This window comes from Phallusia mammillata, chromosome 1 (genome assembly GCF_965637545.1).
Source record: "Phallusia mammillata chromosome 1, kaPhaMamm4.hap1.1, whole genome shotgun sequence".
In the NCBI taxonomy this organism is placed as follows: Eukaryota; Metazoa; Chordata; class Ascidiacea; order Phlebobranchia; family Ascidiidae; genus Phallusia; species Phallusia mammillata.
The window spans coordinates 1,666,718-1,684,487 of record NC_137252.1 but is presented as its reverse complement, the minus strand read 5'-3'; the positions used below and the strand labels follow the sequence as shown (position 1 = coordinate 1,684,487).

General features: G+C 39.4%; 1 protein-coding gene across 1 annotated transcript; it reads right to left on the bottom strand.

Moving 5' to 3' along the window:
- Positions 1 to 3,177: 3,177 nt before the first annotated feature.
- On the bottom strand, positions 3,178 to 12,028 carry LOC145219396 (uncharacterized). Its single transcript, XM_080086767.1, has 2 exons — positions 10,041 to 12,028; positions 3,178 to 7,078 (listed from the first exon to the last, which is right to left on the bottom strand). The coding sequence occupies exon 2, from the start codon at positions 5,840 to 5,842 to the stop codon at positions 3,413 to 3,415; it is 2,430 nt and encodes an 809-aa protein (XP_079942893.1). The 5' UTR covers positions 5,843 to 7,078; positions 10,041 to 12,028; the 3' UTR covers positions 3,178 to 3,412.
- Between the last annotated feature and the right edge of the window lie 5,742 nt (positions 12,029 to 17,770).

Genomic DNA, 17,770 nt, shown 5'->3' with positions numbered 1-17,770 from the left:
GTCAAGCATGAACTGTAGTGGTGAACCGGCTTACTATGCTTGTCAAGTGAAACGTGAGTGTTCTAATATGCATGAACTGAAACACAAAAGATTTCCTGGTGTAAAGAATATTAAAAATGCAGCTTTCAATCCTTTTTCAAATACTTTTGTCCATACCTAATGTACATCTTTTTCTGATGTGAAATGACTCAACAAGTGACAATGAATTGTAGTATAAGCACGTTTTGCAGTTAAGGATAAAAAAGTGTTTGTCTTATAAAAGTAACGAGCTAGTCGTTATATATATTTTTTAACGGAGTTGTTTTTTGCAGCCCTGTCATTCCTCCAACGATTCCGAAATAAGAATTTAGCAAATACTGGAGAAATCAAAAACATTGCAAAACAAATTGGAATATTTTCCCAAAATCATGCTGAAACCAACGGAACAACTTATGATTACGGAGAAGCTCAACTGTACATCGTTGTTACCAGCATCAACCAAGAGACATATAACTCGACTATACAGCTGGGATCATCTAAGATTGACATCTCATTGCAGACAAACGGGGTTCAACGCATCGTTATTGATGTGTATGTCTTTCAGATAAACACAACCGAAACAGCACAGATTCAACCTCTCAAAGTCGGCTCCCTGACAACAACAAAGTATGAAGCTGCATTGAACACCACCTTTATTAATATTGTTGGTCGCAATGCAGATAGCTTTGAACCCATATCCAGCAACCATTCAACCAGCAACGAGGAAAACAATCATCTTCAAGGAAAAGCAAATTTCACCGTATCTCCAATGTCACTAGAATCCGTCTGCAAGAAAATCAAATTGGGAAAGATCAGCAATGCAAACCTTATTATCAACAAAATGAAACCAATTTGTCTCTACTTCGACAGAGTTGAAGATAAGTATTCAGATCGTGGTTGCGCCACAATTACTGATGACGTAACAGGCAACGTCACTTGCAAATGCCACCATCTCACCTTGTTCACTGTTCTGCTGGCTGTCGAGACCACCACCATACCAAAGGGCATCAAGGTAAAGATTCAAATAAGTAATTTAAAGAATGGCTCACTATTAAGAAATATTTTATTTTAGAATGTAAAGTTTAAAGATTCAAATGTCATCTTAACAAACAGCACATGATTACGCAATATTTTATTTCAGATCACATCTTACGCCACAGAATCAACATCAGTCGTATTTCTGATTGCCACCATAGTAATCCTATACAAATCGAAACAAAACATTGATCGGGTTCCGGTTCAAATCAGCTTGTCAATGGCTCTGCTACTCTTCCACGCAGTCAACCTATCCCATGATCTTGCCGTGATGCACGAGATTCCATGCGTGATTCACACAGCAGCCAATCAATATTTATTACTCTGTGCAGGTAAATAACTAACCACATAATTCAACCCTTAAAAGATTTGTTTGTGATCGATTGAATCGTTTGTTTCAGGAATGTGGTCTCTGGTCGAAGGAATTCGTCTGTTTATGGCCACTTCCTTTCCAGTCGAGTTTCAAACTCAGGATTCAACGAAACGTCTCAGGGTTTTTATGCTCACTGGCTGGCTTATTCCCGCTCTATTAGTGGGAATATCTACTACTGTGGGGTTTGTCATGGGAATCTACATGAAGCCCCAACCGCTAAACGAGCAGTGTAACCAATTGATACAGGTTCAAAAATACGACCGATGCTGGTTGGTGCCCGGTACTCCGATCTTCTACACAACGGTCATCGCTCCTCTTGCTCTTGTCCTCTTCATCAACCTGATCATTATCCTGAAGACAACACATGTGATGCTGAACTCGAGACGGATGCGAAACGGAGGAGAAGATCCGGGGACAGGAGATGCATTAAGAGCATCAAAGTCTTTCATCTTACTCTTCCTCATGCTTGGTGGAACTTGGATTTTTGCTTTTTTCACAGGTAATAATTGTACATTGTGTGTTTCGAATTACTAACAAATTAATTACATCAATGTAAAGTTACATCAATAAATGTTAAGCACCCTTTCTTTTCTGCAGGAATTGGCAACGAGATTTCGAACGAGGTGTTCATGTACATCCACAGCTTGGTTAACGGATCGCAGGGTATCGTCGTCTTTCTGTTGTATTGTGTCATTGATGATGACGTCAGAAAGGAAGTTTTACCGTGCAAGCGTGAAGCTGATGTTGGGTCTGATTCACAAGTAACAGGACAAACTTTTAGGGGGTGACTTGCGTGAAAGTCTTTTTTGTCGATTCGTTCAAACTTGTTGAGTACTTAATACTAAGATCTTCGTCACCTTGATATAAACCTGTCTTCTATAACATTGCATGAAAGCTGCATTCATGTATTTGGCATTTTTGCTTATCTTTCTTGTACTGTACTGTAATGTGTCAATTGGCAGATGATTTAACTCTAAAATTGAACTTTCGCGTAAATTTGTGTTTTAGTCGAAAAGAATCTGTGTTTGAAATTGGGATTACACACCTGCTGTGTCAGCAGACATTTAAAACTTTTTGGCGCAAACAGTGTCGATTTAAATATGATGTCTAAGATGTGTTAATTCACTTTTTACAGGTAAAACTCCATTATTCTTTCAAGAATACCAAAATTTGTTTAGTGTTATGGACTATTACACTTCGATTTCTTTTTAAATTCTGCACTCTATTATGTGTTGTGGCTTTTATTGTGCAATGTGATTTAGTAGTAATTTCACTTCAAAGCGATTCCACGTCACTGAAAAACATACCGAGTTCCTCTCATCCGACTGTCTCTGGGCAGCAGTAGACGTTAAACTCCCGGAAATTTGTCGATAAAAACACATCAACCAACGTCATCGCCTGCAATACTGTTGTGTCATGGCAGTTCATTCTTGTCACGTCAGATGCACATTTTCCTCTTTGTACTGAGAACCACTGCGGCGATAACATGTTACAGGCGCGTGATATTGAACGAGTGTGACGTATGTGCAATGAGACTGAGTGATTAATGTTCAAAGGTAAAGAGCATTCATTTTTGGGCGAATTCCTTCATTTAAACATTAACTAGTGAAATAGTAATGTACACAACATCTGTAAAAATCGTTACTTTATCAAAGTTAAATCAGCAAAGAAGCATATCAGTATTTTATTTGTATTGCATTGCTCACAATGAACACTTCCACTGTATGCGGCCATAGGGTACTTAAACAAATTTGTCGTTCAACTGGTGTAATGCTGAACAAAATACTAATTGTTGTTTTTAAGAACTTGTATTTCGCTAACGTTTCGCCCACCAGAACGGTAGGGCTTCATCAGAGCAATGAACGATATAGTGCAAGCATAACAGGCGAAAATGCACAAGCGCAGCGGGATATAACGTAAAGTAATTATAAGAGAACAAAGGCTTATCGTGATGGGTTGAGTGTGCTATATTGTGACAGTGCGTAACTAATGCCCGATATTTGAAGAGGAAGTCGAACGCAAAATGTCGCGGAAAACTGGGCTGAGGTTTTTGCCGTCGTTACGGTTTAAAACATTTGAATTAGAATTTATGAGGCAACTTTCAAAGACCAATCTTTTCGACCAATTAGGTTCCTGTTTCAAAACTTGGGCATCGTTCCAATTTATGCGGTGATCACATACAAAAACGTGTTCGCATAAGGCGGACTTGTTAACATCCATGTTTCTGACTGCCACTTTGTGTTCCTTGAGACGTGAATTTAGATTCCGCTTAGTTTGACCAATGTATACCATATCACAATCACGGCAAGGGAACTGGTAAACAACTCCTGTACGATGTTGTGGTATAGTGGCATCTTTTGGTTTTGGTAGTAACTGCCCAATAGTTTTAAAAGGTTTCATTGCCACTTTTACCCCAGCATCATTCAGGATACGTTTTAGGCGCTCCGATACACCCTGGACATACGGTAAGCATGTGAATGATTTAAACTGTCTGTTTTGTAAGGTGGTTGTGTTATGGGTCAAGTGGTGTAAGTTACGCGGGAAACCGTTATTCTTTAACACGCGTGCAATATTTTTGCATTCGTGTTTGTGAAGAACCGTATCCTTGATGTGAGTTGTGGCTCTGTTGTAAAGCGTTTTGGCGACTGTAAGTTTTTGGTGCCGTGGATGGTGAGACGTGTAGTGTAGGTGGCGGTCAGTGTTCGTGGGCTTCTTGTATATGCCAGTGATGAGCTTTTGATCTGGCTGCCTGGTAACAGCCACATCTAAAAACGCAATGGTATCGTGTTGTTCGGTTTCCATGGTGAAAGCTATTGTAGGTGATATGGTGTTCAGGTGTGTGTGAAATGTGTAGACCATGTTTCTGTCGATAATGACGTATGTGTCATCAACGTATCGAAGCCATAGACGTGGCGGTGTGTGGAAAGTTGCAAGTGCCTTCTGCTCTATGTGTTCCATAGTGAGATTAGCAAGAATAGCTGAAATAGGAGAGCCCATGGGTGTAACAAAGATTTGTTTGTATATTGTGTCTCTGTAAGTAAAAACTGTTGCGTTAAGGCAATTCTGTAAAGCTGTTTGTATGTGAGAAAGATCTAACCCGGTGCGTTCGTGTAGTGTAGTGTCGTGTTTGAGTTTGTCCAGAGTGATCGAAAGTGCCAAATCGGTAGGTATGGACGTAAACAAACTGACAACATCAAAATAAACTTGGCATTCGCTTGGTTTTATATTAAAATTCGAAATAGTGTCTAAAAAATCCAAAGAGTTTTTAATTGTGTAACCGGAACGACCAACGATAGGCGAGATTATGGCGGCGAGAAATTTTGATAAACTATAAGTGGGTGAGTTTTCGAAAGAAACAATAGGTCGCAAAGGGATATTATCCTTATGAATCTTCGGCAAACCGTAAAACTTTGGAAGAAGTCCGTCTGTGCTTCTGAGGTGACGGTATTCTTGGTCGGTGAGACAGTTGTTCGTGCGTAGTTTCCAAATGAACTTGTTTAGTTCCCGTTCTATGCCCTTGAGTGGATTTTTTGTCAATCGTAGGTATACCGAGCTGTCGTCCAAAAGTGCTTGTGCCTTGTGTTCATATTGTTTCCTATCCATAACCACTGTGCAATTTCCTTTGTCCGCTTTCAAGATTGTCACCGATTCATCCTTTCGCAGATCACTTAGGGCGCGGGTCTCTTCCGGAGACAAATTTGGCTTGGGTGCCGTGGATTTCTTCAAAACCTGCGCAATCCGACTCCTAGCCAAATCCGCGGCAGCTGCATCGTCGTTAGCGAGCCCTAGTAGACCCGCCTCTGCGGCACCAACCATTTCTAGGACAGGAACCTTCTTGGGTGCAATTGCGAAACCGTGGCCTTTTTCCAAAACACTGTGTTCCGCTTTGGTTAGAATCTTAGAAGAAACGTTGTTGACCCATCTTTGTTTGCTGAAGTTTTTACCTTTCCTCGTAGTTTTTGTCTGCCGATCTTTTTGTAGCGCCTGGAGCTTCTTTTCATGTACTATGGAACATCCGGTTGTGGTCGACCATTGACGTTTTGTAGCATATTGTTCCAACACATCCATACATTGCTGTGTTAAAACCTTCGTGAGTTGTAGTTTTAAGTCTTTGCAGAGTAGTTTGAGTTGTCCGATTTTTTGATGCGAATCGGTTATTCTGTCTTTGAGCAGTGTCCAGCAACACTTGCGAACTATCAAAAACGACGATCTGGATTTGTCTGGAGGAGCTAGGCGGAGGCTTTTTGGTAACATATCTGCCGCTTTGCAGGCGTGATTAAACCTGATATGGCCATATTCTTTCTCGATTGTACCGACTGCCTTGACATACCTTCTGGCCGCTTGTAGACTCGCTTCGTTATAATCTCTTCTCATCATAGAAAATACTGAACAGGCGTTTCGTCCACCAGGTTGCATATTTAAACAAACTTGTCGTTCAACTGGTGTAATGCTGAACAAAATACTAATTGTTGTTTTTAAGAACTTGTATTTCGCTAACGTTTCGCCCACCAGAACGGTAGGGCTTTATCAGAGCAATGAACGATATAGTGCAAGCATAACAGGCGAAAATGCACAAGCGCAGCGGGATATAACGTAAAGTAATTATAAGAGAACAAAGGCTTATCGTGATGGGTTGAGTGTGCTATATTGTGACAGTGCGTAACTAATGCCCGATATTTGAAGAGGAAGTCGAACGCAAAATGTCGCGGAAAACTGGGCTGAGGTTTTTGCCGTCGTTACGGTTTAAAACATTTGAATTAGAATTTATGAGGCAACTTTCAAAGACCAATCTTTTCGACTATTAGAAAATTAAACTTAAACTTTGCAAATACCCAGGAACCGCACATAAAACCGCCGGTTTGCAGCGTTCGTTTTCTGGCCGAGAAGTATCCACACGTCGATGTGACAGTCCGACTTGCATCGGAATCAACGTCATAATTAGCAAATACGTTGCGCTCTGCGGTACAACGTAAATGGCGCTTTGCATGTAGATGGTGGCGCTCATACTTCAAAATTCACAAAATCAAGGACATCATCAGGGTTGTTGCTTCTTATGCGGAAAGCTTTATTTGGTAATCGGTGATTGTGCAAAGCGACACACGCTTATTACAACAATAACATTGTCTGCTGAAACGGTCTCTGTCCATCAGACAACAGAAGTATTTAGCAATACATAGAAAGCGTGATATTCGTCCGTATCTAAACATCGTATGATCGGCATAAAGTGAAAATCACAGTGAAAGCGGTAAATCATTTCAGCTTAATCATTAATCTCATTAACAACATTTTTGGAGAACAGGGTTAGATAATTTTTTGGGTCGATTTTTTATCCACATTTTGCTTGGGGCTGAGGTTGGAACTTCGAATGCAGCAGCCGTGTGCGATCTCTTGACGAGGCCAACACTTGAGTGTGGAAGTTCACTCTGTGTGTCGCGTTGTGCTGCATAATTGCTGTCCAAGAACAGAAGAGAAATGTAAGTCCTGTAACGTTACGCTACTTCGTAACTCTTTTCTCCTTGAAACTTTTTTCAAGTTTTCTCCTTGAAAAAGTTCTATACAATGTGAGGTTGGACATACTAAGCGTTGAGGTCGTATTCTTTCAGAAACATATTAACTTGATCGTTCCTTGTCTGGGTTGCACATCACCTTGAACTAAACACATAGGTTTAAACATAATCACATTAAATAATGATTTAGTTAGTTTGCTACAGTGCACACGCCATACAGGATGAAATATTGCAAACCAAGTCAATGTACGTTTGCTCGTGCAACATGGCGTAGGCAGGAAAAGCTTAGGACAAGTCAGATCCAACCAACAACAGAAACCTGCTATGAGGAGGCGCTCTACTAACAGAGCTCACAGTGAAAACGTTATTTGGTAAGTGTTGTTCATTATCCCCTACGTAGAGCTTTTGCAACGTAATGTAATGTTCCCACACACAGGCGTCTGTTTTGGAGTCAATTGCTCAGAGGCAAAACAACAAGCCATGGTTAGTGCCAAATGCCTAGAAGAGATGTGCAGCGCAAAACATCATTTAAGTAACCCTTTTGTACGGTTAAGATGTTGAGGTGATGTAGCCTGACAAACAAGAACCGTATAATTGACTTCCACCAATCAGAGTTTTAATTAGAATTGCAGCTTTGTACAAACATTTTCATATACCAAAGAGCTAGTTAATTTAAAAACAAATGTAGTAACTTGTAAAACATTCTGCTGAAGCCGCTAGCTTTAGTGAATGGTTATATGAGCACGAAAAGTTTTTAATAAACACAATCACCTTCGGTAACACAAACCAAAATAACATGACATTGCAAGGAAAATATTTGTTTGTTTCAAGTACTTTGCTTCATCTCAAGACAATTAGTAGACACAACCGAAAGTGTATGATCAGCCCAATCTGTTCGCCAACCCGATGATTGGCGATTTGGTTAAACAAGTTTTTAGAAATTTCGCTACTGGTTTATTGCTTACAGGGACAAACTGAAAGTAAGTGTCAATTATCAATGACTTGTTCAAAATTTTCATGTTCACATTAAACAAAACCAAACAAGGATAAATCAGGCGTGTCGAAGGCGATATGTCTAATTAAGCCGATAACGCAAACATTTTCATGTGACAATACGTTAGAAATGTAATAACTGCGGTGGAGTACAAACCCACGACAAAAAGCATTTCCTGGGGTCGCACTCTACCAACTCAGCTACACGCTTACTTGTAAGCCCGTCAATATCAAACCATAAGCACTGTTGCATGTCACTTATGCCGCACCTGTAAGCTTTGTAGTAGAGCATCGCCATTACGACAAAAGGTTTGCGACTGCTGTATACTTATTCGTGTTTTTGCGACTGCTGTATACTTATTCGTGTTTTTGCGACTGCTGTATCCTATATGTTTAGGAAAATATATTGGCCAATTGATCAACTACAGTCCAACTCAACAGTGTTAGAAGTGATTGCACTTATTTGAACCTTGGAAATTAAACACGAACACTTGTGAAAATATTTGTGGGCATAACACAAATTCGTTTGACTGATGTTAGTTGGTTTGACGCACTGCTTTTCAACTTGGGCGTTTTAAACACAGTTACACTCGAGAGTTGAAATGACGCTTGTGAGAGATCAGTTGTTTTCGCGGATCTGCTTAATCATTGCATTAATTTTATCTCTGAATTAATTTTGCTTTTATTTTTGTACAATAACTGATGACAAACATATCAACAAAAATACGTTATTTTAGCGTAATAATCTGTTTCCCGACAGATTACCGTCTGCTAAAGTCTCATAGTGCTAAACGCCCGACAAATCCCAATGATAGATCACTTTTATAAATTGTAATAACCAATAGTTGAAGTATACACGGTTTTGATAACTGTTGTGCATGATCTCCCACGCAGCCATGTTTCCCCACACACATGCATGTGTTTTGAAGACAATTACTCAGAGGCAAAACAACAAGCCATTGCTGATACGGAAAGCCGGGCAGACAGATTTATATTGTAAAGTATCAGTTGAGTAAGGCCGGTATATGGTAAAGATGTTGAGGTGAATGTCTTGACAAACACGAACTGAATCTCTGACTCCCGGCGATCAGCGGTGGATTAAATTTAAACTTCGTAGAAACTGAAGATGATTTTACCAAATGTTACACTTTTCAAGTTATTCCATAGCAGGCGCTAGCATTTGCTTATTGCGTTGTAAGCACTATTGGGTAACGGATTTAGAAACAGAAACCTTGCATTACCACCTAGACCAGGGGTGGGCAAACTACGGCACGCGGGCCGCATGCGGCCCGCCAAAGGAGTTTATGCGGCCCGCCAAATGTTTCCGAGTAACGCTGAATAGTAATATGAGCACAGGCGCAGATTTTTAAAAATACCGGGGGTGCGACTTGCCGATACCAATGCCATATGCAGTATCTGTACCCGTTCGATACTTTGGAACTAAACACAGATACTTTTCACGTGCCTGTTGTTTCTGCCACGTTATTATGCAAATCGTTACTTGACACAATTTCTTCGTTCGATAAAAGTAAAAGCAATTCACGTTTTCAAAAACAGCCCACTTTGCACTGTTGACGCCCAAACTTTGGTCACTTTGGATCATGTTTAGGTCGTTGCAGTACTTTTTGTTTAATGTTGGCACTCGGACTTTATCAACAAAAAACGTGGTTCAGCCTTTGTTGCAACAAACGCTTGTTTTTTTGAAACAATTACAATTGTAGCGTTTCAACCAATGTTTGTACAGTCATGAACAAACGTATTTGCATAAAGCTGAAAATATACTATGTAATAATTTTGCGCAGGGGTGCACAACCTGCGGCCGCAATCTATTTTGCTAAATATTTTGATTTTTAAACTGCTAAAACAGATTTCGTGGGACTGGAAAAAAGATTAGCAGTCTAGTAACCATATGTGCCAGGCTTTTTATCCGCTTATTATGTGCAAACAATGCGAAAAAACAGGCACTGCAATCGTCACAATACAGTTTATGACGTCATAAACAGTTAGCTCCGTTCAGCTAAATTTATGCACAAGTTAGAAAACACTGTGTTCCGCTTTGGTTAGAATCTTAGAAGAAACGTTGTTGACCCATCTTTGTTTGCTGAAGTTTTTACCTTTCCTCGTAGTTTTTGTCTGCCGATCTTTTTGTAGCGCCTGGAGCTTCTTTTCATGTACTATGGAACATCCGGTTGTGGTCGACCATTGACGTTTTGTAGCATATTGTTCCAACACATCCATACATTGCTGTGTTAAAACCTTCGTGAGTTGTAGTTTTAAGTCTTTGCAGAGTAGTTTGAGTTGTCCGATTTTTTGATGCGAATCGGTTATTCTGTCTTTGAGCAGTGTCCAGCAACACTTGCGAACTATCAAAAACGACGATCTGGATTTGTCTGGAGGAGCTAGGCGGAGGCTTTTTGGTAACATATCTGCCGCTTTGCAGGCGTGATTAAACCTGATATGGCCATATTCTTTCTCGATTGTACCGACTGCCTTGACATACCTTCTGGCCGCTTGTAGACTCGCTTCGTTATAATCTCTTCTCATCATAGAAAATACTGAACAGGCGTTTCGTCCACCAGGTTGCATATTTAAACAAACTTGTCGTTCAACTGGTGTAATGCTGAACAAAATACTAATTGTTGTTTTTAAGAACTTGTATTTCGCTAACGTTTCGCCCACCAGAACGGTAGGGCTTTATCAGAGCAATGAACGATATAGTGCAAGCATAACAGGCGAAAATGCACAAGCGCAGCGGGATATAACGTAAAGTAATTATAAGAGAACAAAGGCTTATCGTGATGGGTTGAGTGTGCTATATTGTGACAGTGCGTAACTAATGCCCGATATTTGAAGAGGAAGTCGAACGCAAAATGTCGCGGAAAACTGGGCTGAGGTTTTTGCCGTCGTTACGGTTTAAAACATTTGAATTAGAATTTATGAGGCAACTTTCAAAGACCAATCTTTTCGACTATTAGAAAATTAAACTTAAACTTTGCAAATACCCAGGAACCGCACATAAAACCGCCGGTTTGCAGCGTTCGTTTTCTGGCCGAGAAGTATCCACACGTCGATGTGACAGTCCGACTTGCATCGGAATCAACGTCATAATTAGCAAATACGTTGCGCTCTGCGGTACAACGTAAATGGCGCTTTGCATGTAGATGGTGGCGCTCATACTTCAAAATTCACAAAATCAAGGACATCATCAGGGTTGTTGCTTCTTATGCGGAAAGCTTTATTTGGTAATCGGTGATTGTGCAAAGCGACACACGCTTATTACAACAATAACATTGTCTGCTGAAACGGTCTCTGTCCATCAGACAACAGAAGTATTTAGCAATACATAGAAAGCGTGATATTCGTCCGTATCTAAACATCGTATGATCGGCATAAAGTGAAAATCACAGTGAAAGCGGTAAATCATTTCAGCTTAATCATTAATCTCATTAACAACATTTTTGGAGAACAGGGTTAGATAATTTTTTGGGTCGATTTTTTATCCACATTTTGCTTGGGGCTGAGGTTGGAACTTCGAATGCAGCAGCCGTGTGCGATCTCTTGACGAGGCCAACACTTGAGTGTGGAAGTTCACTCTGTGTGTCGCGTTGTGCTGCATAATTGCTGTCCAAGAACAGAAGAGAAATGTAAGTCCTGTAACGTTACGCTACTTCGTAACTCTTTTCTCCTTGAAACTTTTTTCAAGTTTTCTCCTTGAAAAAGTTCTATACAATGTGAGGTTGGACATACTAAGCGTTGAGGTCGTATTCTTTCAGAAACATATTAACTTGATCGTTCCTTGTCTGGGTTGCACATCACCTTGAACTAAACACATAGGTTTAAACATAATCACATTAAATAATGATTTAGTTAGTTTGCTACAGTGCACACGCCATACAGGATGAAATATTGCAAACCAAGTCAATGTACGTTTGCTCGTGCAACATGGCGTAGGCAGGAAAAGCTTAGGACAAGTCAGATCCAACCAACAACAGAAACCTGCTATGAGGAGGCGCTCTACTAACAGAGCTCACAGTGAAAACGTTATTTGGTAAGTGTTGTTCATTATCCCCTACGTAGAGCTTTTGCAACGTAATGTAATGTTCCACACACAGGCGTCTGTTTTGGAGTCAATTGCTCAGAGGCAAAACAACAAGCCATGGTTAGTGCCAAATGCCTAGAAGAGATGTGCAGCGCAAAACATCATTTAAGTAACCCTTTTGTACGGTTAAGATGTTGAGGTGATGTAGCCTGACAAACAAGAACCGTATAATTGACTTCCACCAATCAGAGTTTTAATTAGAATTGCAGCTTTGTACAAACATTTTCATATACCAAAGAGCTAGTTAATTTAAAAACAAATGTAGTAACTTGTAAAACATTCTGCTGAAGCCGCTAGCTTTAGTGAATGGTTATATGAGCACGAAAAGTTTTTAATAAACACAATCACCTTCGGTAACACAAACCAAAATAACATGACATTGCAAGGAAAATATTTGTTTGTTTCAAGTACTTTGCTTCATCTCAAGACAATTAGTAGACACAACCGAAAGTGTATGATCAGCCCAATCTGTTCGCCAACCCGATGATTGGCGATTTGGTTAAACAAGTTTTTAGAAATTTCGCTACTGGTTTATTGCTTACAGGGACAAACTGAAAGTAAGTGTCAATTATCAATGACTTGTTCAAAATTTTCATGTTCACATTAAACAAAACCAAACAAGGATAAATCAGGCGTGTCGAAGGCGATATGTCTAATTAAGCCGATAACGCAAACATTTTCATGTGACAATACGTTAGAAATGTAATAACTGCGGTGGAGTACAAACCCACGACAAAAAGCATTTCCTGGGGTCGCACTCTACCAACTCAGCTACACGCTTACTTGTAAGCCCGTCAAATATCAAACCATAAGCACTGTTGCATGTCACTTATGCCGCACCTGTAAGCTTTGTAGTAGAGCATCGCCATTACGACAAAAGGTTTGCGACTGCTGTATACTTATTCGTGTTTTTGCGACTGCTGTATACTTATTCGTGTTTTTGCGACTGCTGTATCCTATATGTTTAGGAAAATATATTGGCCAATTGATCAACTACAGTCCAACTCAACAGTGTTAGAAGTGATTGCACTTATTTGAACCTTGGAAATTAAACACGAACACTTGTGAAAATATTTGTGGGCATAACACAAATTCGTTTGACTGATGTTAGTTGGTTTGACGCACTGCTTTTCAACTTGGGCGTTTTAAACACAGTTACACTCGAGAGTTGAAATGACGCTTGTGAGAGATCAGTTGTTTTCGCGGATCTGCTTAATCATTGCATTAATTTTATCTCTGAATTAATTTTGCTTTTATTTTTGTACAATAACTGATGACAAACATATCAACAAAAATACGTTATTTTAGCGTAATAATCTGTTTCCCGACAGATTACCGTCTGCTAAAGTCTCATAGTGCTAAACGCCCGACAAATCCCAATGATAGATCACTTTTATAAATTGTAATAACCAATAGTTGAAGTATACACGGTTTTGATAACTGTTGTGCATGATCTCCCACGCAGCCATGTTTCCCCACACACATGCATGTGTTTTGAAGACAATTACTCAGAGGCAAAACAACAAGCCATTGCTGATACGGAAAGCCGGGCAGACAGATTTATATTGTAAAGTATCAGTTGAGTAAGGCCGGTATATGGTAAAGATGTTGAGGTGAATGTCTTGACAAACACGAACTGAATCTCTGACTCCCGGCGATCAGCGGTGGATTAAATTTAAACTTCGTAGAAACTGAAGATGATTTTACCAAATGTTACACTTTTCAAGTTATTCCATAGCAGGCGCTAGCATTTGCTTATTGCGTTGTAAGCACTATTGGGTAACGGATTTAGAAACAGAAACCTTGCATTACCACCTAGACCAGGGGTGGGCAAACTACGGCACGCGGGCCGCATGCGGCCCGCCAAAGGAGTTTATGCGGCCCGCCAAATGTTTCCGAGTAACGCTGAATAGTACTATGAGCACAGGCGCAGAGTTTTAAAAATACCGGGGGTGCGACTTGCCGATACCAATGCCATATGCAGTATCTGTACCCGTTCGATACTTTGGAACTAAACACAGATACTTTTCACGTGCCTGTTGTTTCTGCCACGTTATTATGCAAATCGTTACTTGACACAATTTCTTCGTTCGATAAAAGTAAAAGCGATTCACGTTTTCAAAAACAGCCCACTTTGCACTGTTGACGCCCAAACTTTGGTCACTTTGGATCATGTTTAGGTCGTTGCAGTACTTTTTGTTTAATGTTGGCACTCGGACTTTATCAACAAAAAACGTGGTTCAGCCTTTGTTGCAACAAACGCTTGTTTTTTTGAAACAATTACAATTGTAGCGTTTCAACCAATGTTTGTACAGTCATGAACAAACGTATTTGCATAAAGCTGAAAATATACTATGTAATAATTTTGCGCAGGGGTGCACAACCTGCGGCCGCAATCTATTTTGCTAAATATTTTGATTTTTAAACTGCTAAAACAGATTTCGTGGGACTGGAAAAAAGATTAGCAGTCTAGTAACCATATGTGCCAGGCTTTTTATCCGCTTATTATGTGCAAACAATGCAAAAAAACAGGCACTGCAATCGTCACAATACAGTTTATGACGTCATAAACAGTTAGCTCCGTTCAGCTAAATTTATGCACAAGTTAGAAATTGTTAATCAGAGCAATTTAGGCGACTTTAAATGGTATATATATGATACAAACCTTATTCTTTGCATCAGTTGTTTTAAAACAAAACAACAAGCAAGCAATTGGCGGTCGTTGGTGAAATACTATGCGGCCCGGTAAGATTATAAACTTTTGAATGCGGCCCTTGCACTGAAAAGTTTGCCCACCCCTGACCTAGACTTTGAAATCGTACAAATCGTTACGGCTTCTGTTTTTATCTTGCATGCCTAAAAATCTGAAGATGTGCTCCTGCCTTTGTGTTGCACAAAACAGCGGCAATTTATATCGCGAACAACATTTGAGCATTTGAAATAAGGTTGGCTGATCACAATTAAAAGTGTTCTCTACGAAATAACTTTAGATTGTATTCGCGGCGACTAAAAGGCTTGTGGGTAGTTTCAAAACCATTATTAGTTTTTTTTGTTAAGCTTCAAGTTGATAAACAAACCAGTAGCAAAATATTAACACTTTTTGTTCCAGGGTGTTTGAAAAAATATATATAACGCATTTTTCACAATATTTTTTGAATGATGGTGGTCAGAGCTTTGCCGTTTGTGTTTTTGTTGATCGTTCAATGCTCATCAACTGAAACAACAAGTAAAAGTTACTTTGTGGTGAAATACCGTAGAAACACTATTACATGCTTAAATTGATTTGTCAGGTTGCGGAACGACCATGGAAGCAGAGAAAGACAGTGTTTTGATATTATCTGACGATCTTGTGGATGCAAACACTGCACAGGAGAAATGTTCTTTGCTGGGTGGAAATCTTGCAATGACTGATGACCCACAGATCAGCACAACTCTCTTTCAACTCATGACTGACAAATACACAACAGGTTTGCCAGGATGCAAAATAACACAGACTATGTTGCAAACATAGTTCGGCATAAATTTAGCTTTAAATCAACACGTTGCACGTCATTGTCGCAAATAGATTAGAGAGAAAGCAAGTAATCGTAACATTTTTAGATATAGAGCGAGTTTATATTTATTACAATTCCACCGATCCTAAACGATACAAATACTCAAAGAATTCCACTGAAGTGGGTTGGACGAGCACAAAATCATTTGGACATCTATGGTATTTCGACTTGTACAAAAGGTGAAAAATAAAAAACAAACTTATTGATGTATATTAGTTATACAGACTTTTGTCCAACAGCAATCCTGGAATTCGTAGACAAAAAATTAACTTCTGCAATTATGAAAACAAGAGAGTCAATGACACAGAGAGGTGGAATGTGACAATTGGAAGAGCTTGTCAGGTCCAAGGTTTGCGTTTCAAAGAGCTTAGTAACTACGAATACACTGTTGCAGCCATGAATAATGTATCAACAAAATTTTAGCTCTTCCGGCAGTTTTTGTTTTAATATGCCAATGTTTCGATGTCCCATACGAAACACCTTTATCAGGGTAATGACATAAATTGCAAACACAAGTTATTGTAAAGCGAAAGAGCGACGAAACACACACACACAAATGGGCGGTGGTAAAAAAAACGCAGTGCGCACCAATGGTCGAATGATAACACCCAGCTCAATGGTGCAAAAGCGACCGATATATTATCGGCATTAGAACGTCCGTTTTAACGTTCATCGTGTTGATGTGAGAATGTATGTTCCACGACTCCAGTAAACCTCGCTTGTGAAAGTCAGTTTCTCTCGCTAACACCTGGGCAGCAGAGAATTTTATGGCGTGATTAAGGACAGTAGCATGTTGTGCCAATGCCGATTTTTAGCATATTTCTTAGCTATATCCCTTTCATGTTCTTTACGGCGCGTATTGAAAGACCTTCCCGTTTCGCCAATGTAAATCTCGTTGCACTGTTTACATGGGATTGCGTACAATACACCCCCTTACCGCATTTGTGTCAATGGAGTCTTAGGGGTGCGACAGCATCTGACTTAGGGTGTTGACTGGTTTAATCCCTACCGTAACTACGGTCCACAACAAAATGATGGTGCCAAAATTTTATGTTAACTGTTCATATTGATACCTAAATTTACCAAAAAATAAACACACTACGGTCTGTAAAGTCTCCAACAACAACCAAAACAATTCATAAATAGCAAAATGTTAATTAGACTGTTTTATTTGAACTGTGTAGATTTCCAATAAAACTACTATTGTGTTACTATCTTGCTATTTATCCCGTTTTAACTAATACGTTCTTCCCTTTATCTTTATTACTGTAGTCAAACAAAAACGTTTCTACATAGGGTTGACCTGCAAGCAAATTCGTATTGTTTTCAGGATGGCAATTCCAGTATTCCTTGTTTTCCGAAATTAACACCCTGGGGCACCAAAAACAAATATTTACCTATGGAAGATATACATATCCATATTCTAGCAAGTTGCGAGGTATCAATGAGCCGTATGAAACGTTTACCAAATACGAAGGATCGTTTCTGACACCAAGTGAGCGTTTGGTTTGAAAACATACAAAGACAAAAATTTTTGATCTTGTAATTTATATTTTTAAATAACATTCGCAAATTTTGTTTAGACATTAACATTCTGCTTGGAGCTCGTTACAACATGTCGTCGAATGGTTGGCATTGGAGCGGCGGATCTCCGGCAAACTTTCCTGTTTTCAACGTTACAACTTGCCAGCAGGGAGCGTTGCATTATGGGATCGGATGGGAGCAGTCAAGCCTGAAATGCAGTGGGGAGACGGCTTACTACGCTTGCCAAGCTAAATGTAAGTAATTATAAAACAAATTTATTTAGGTCAGGTAAACATAGATATAAAATGATTCTCCTTATTTTTTAATTCGTTTTTGAACTCACTGATCCAAACAATACAATTTGTTTAAATTGCAGACTATGTTTCCTAATATCTTTTGCGATTTCATTACTTGCTTTTTAATGATACAGTGCATGACTTTCTTGTGACGTTTCTTTAAATATTGCAGCTTTGAGTGATTTGTGTGTATAAAAAAATTACTGTGTAGGCATTTAACCTTTTTATCCACAATTAGTCAAGGCTCATGTGAAGAAATCTAAGTGCAACGCATCAACTGTGTTTGTCAGTTGGACTGGACTTGATCAATTCATCACGAATAACAATCTTAATGCAAAGGTAATGTTTTATCACATCAGTTTTTTGACATG

Coding starts and splice junctions, on each gene's coding strand:
- LOC145219396 (XM_080086767.1), bottom strand. CDS start 5,842: ATGCAACCTGGTGGACGAAACGCCTGTTCAGTATTTTCTATGATGAGA.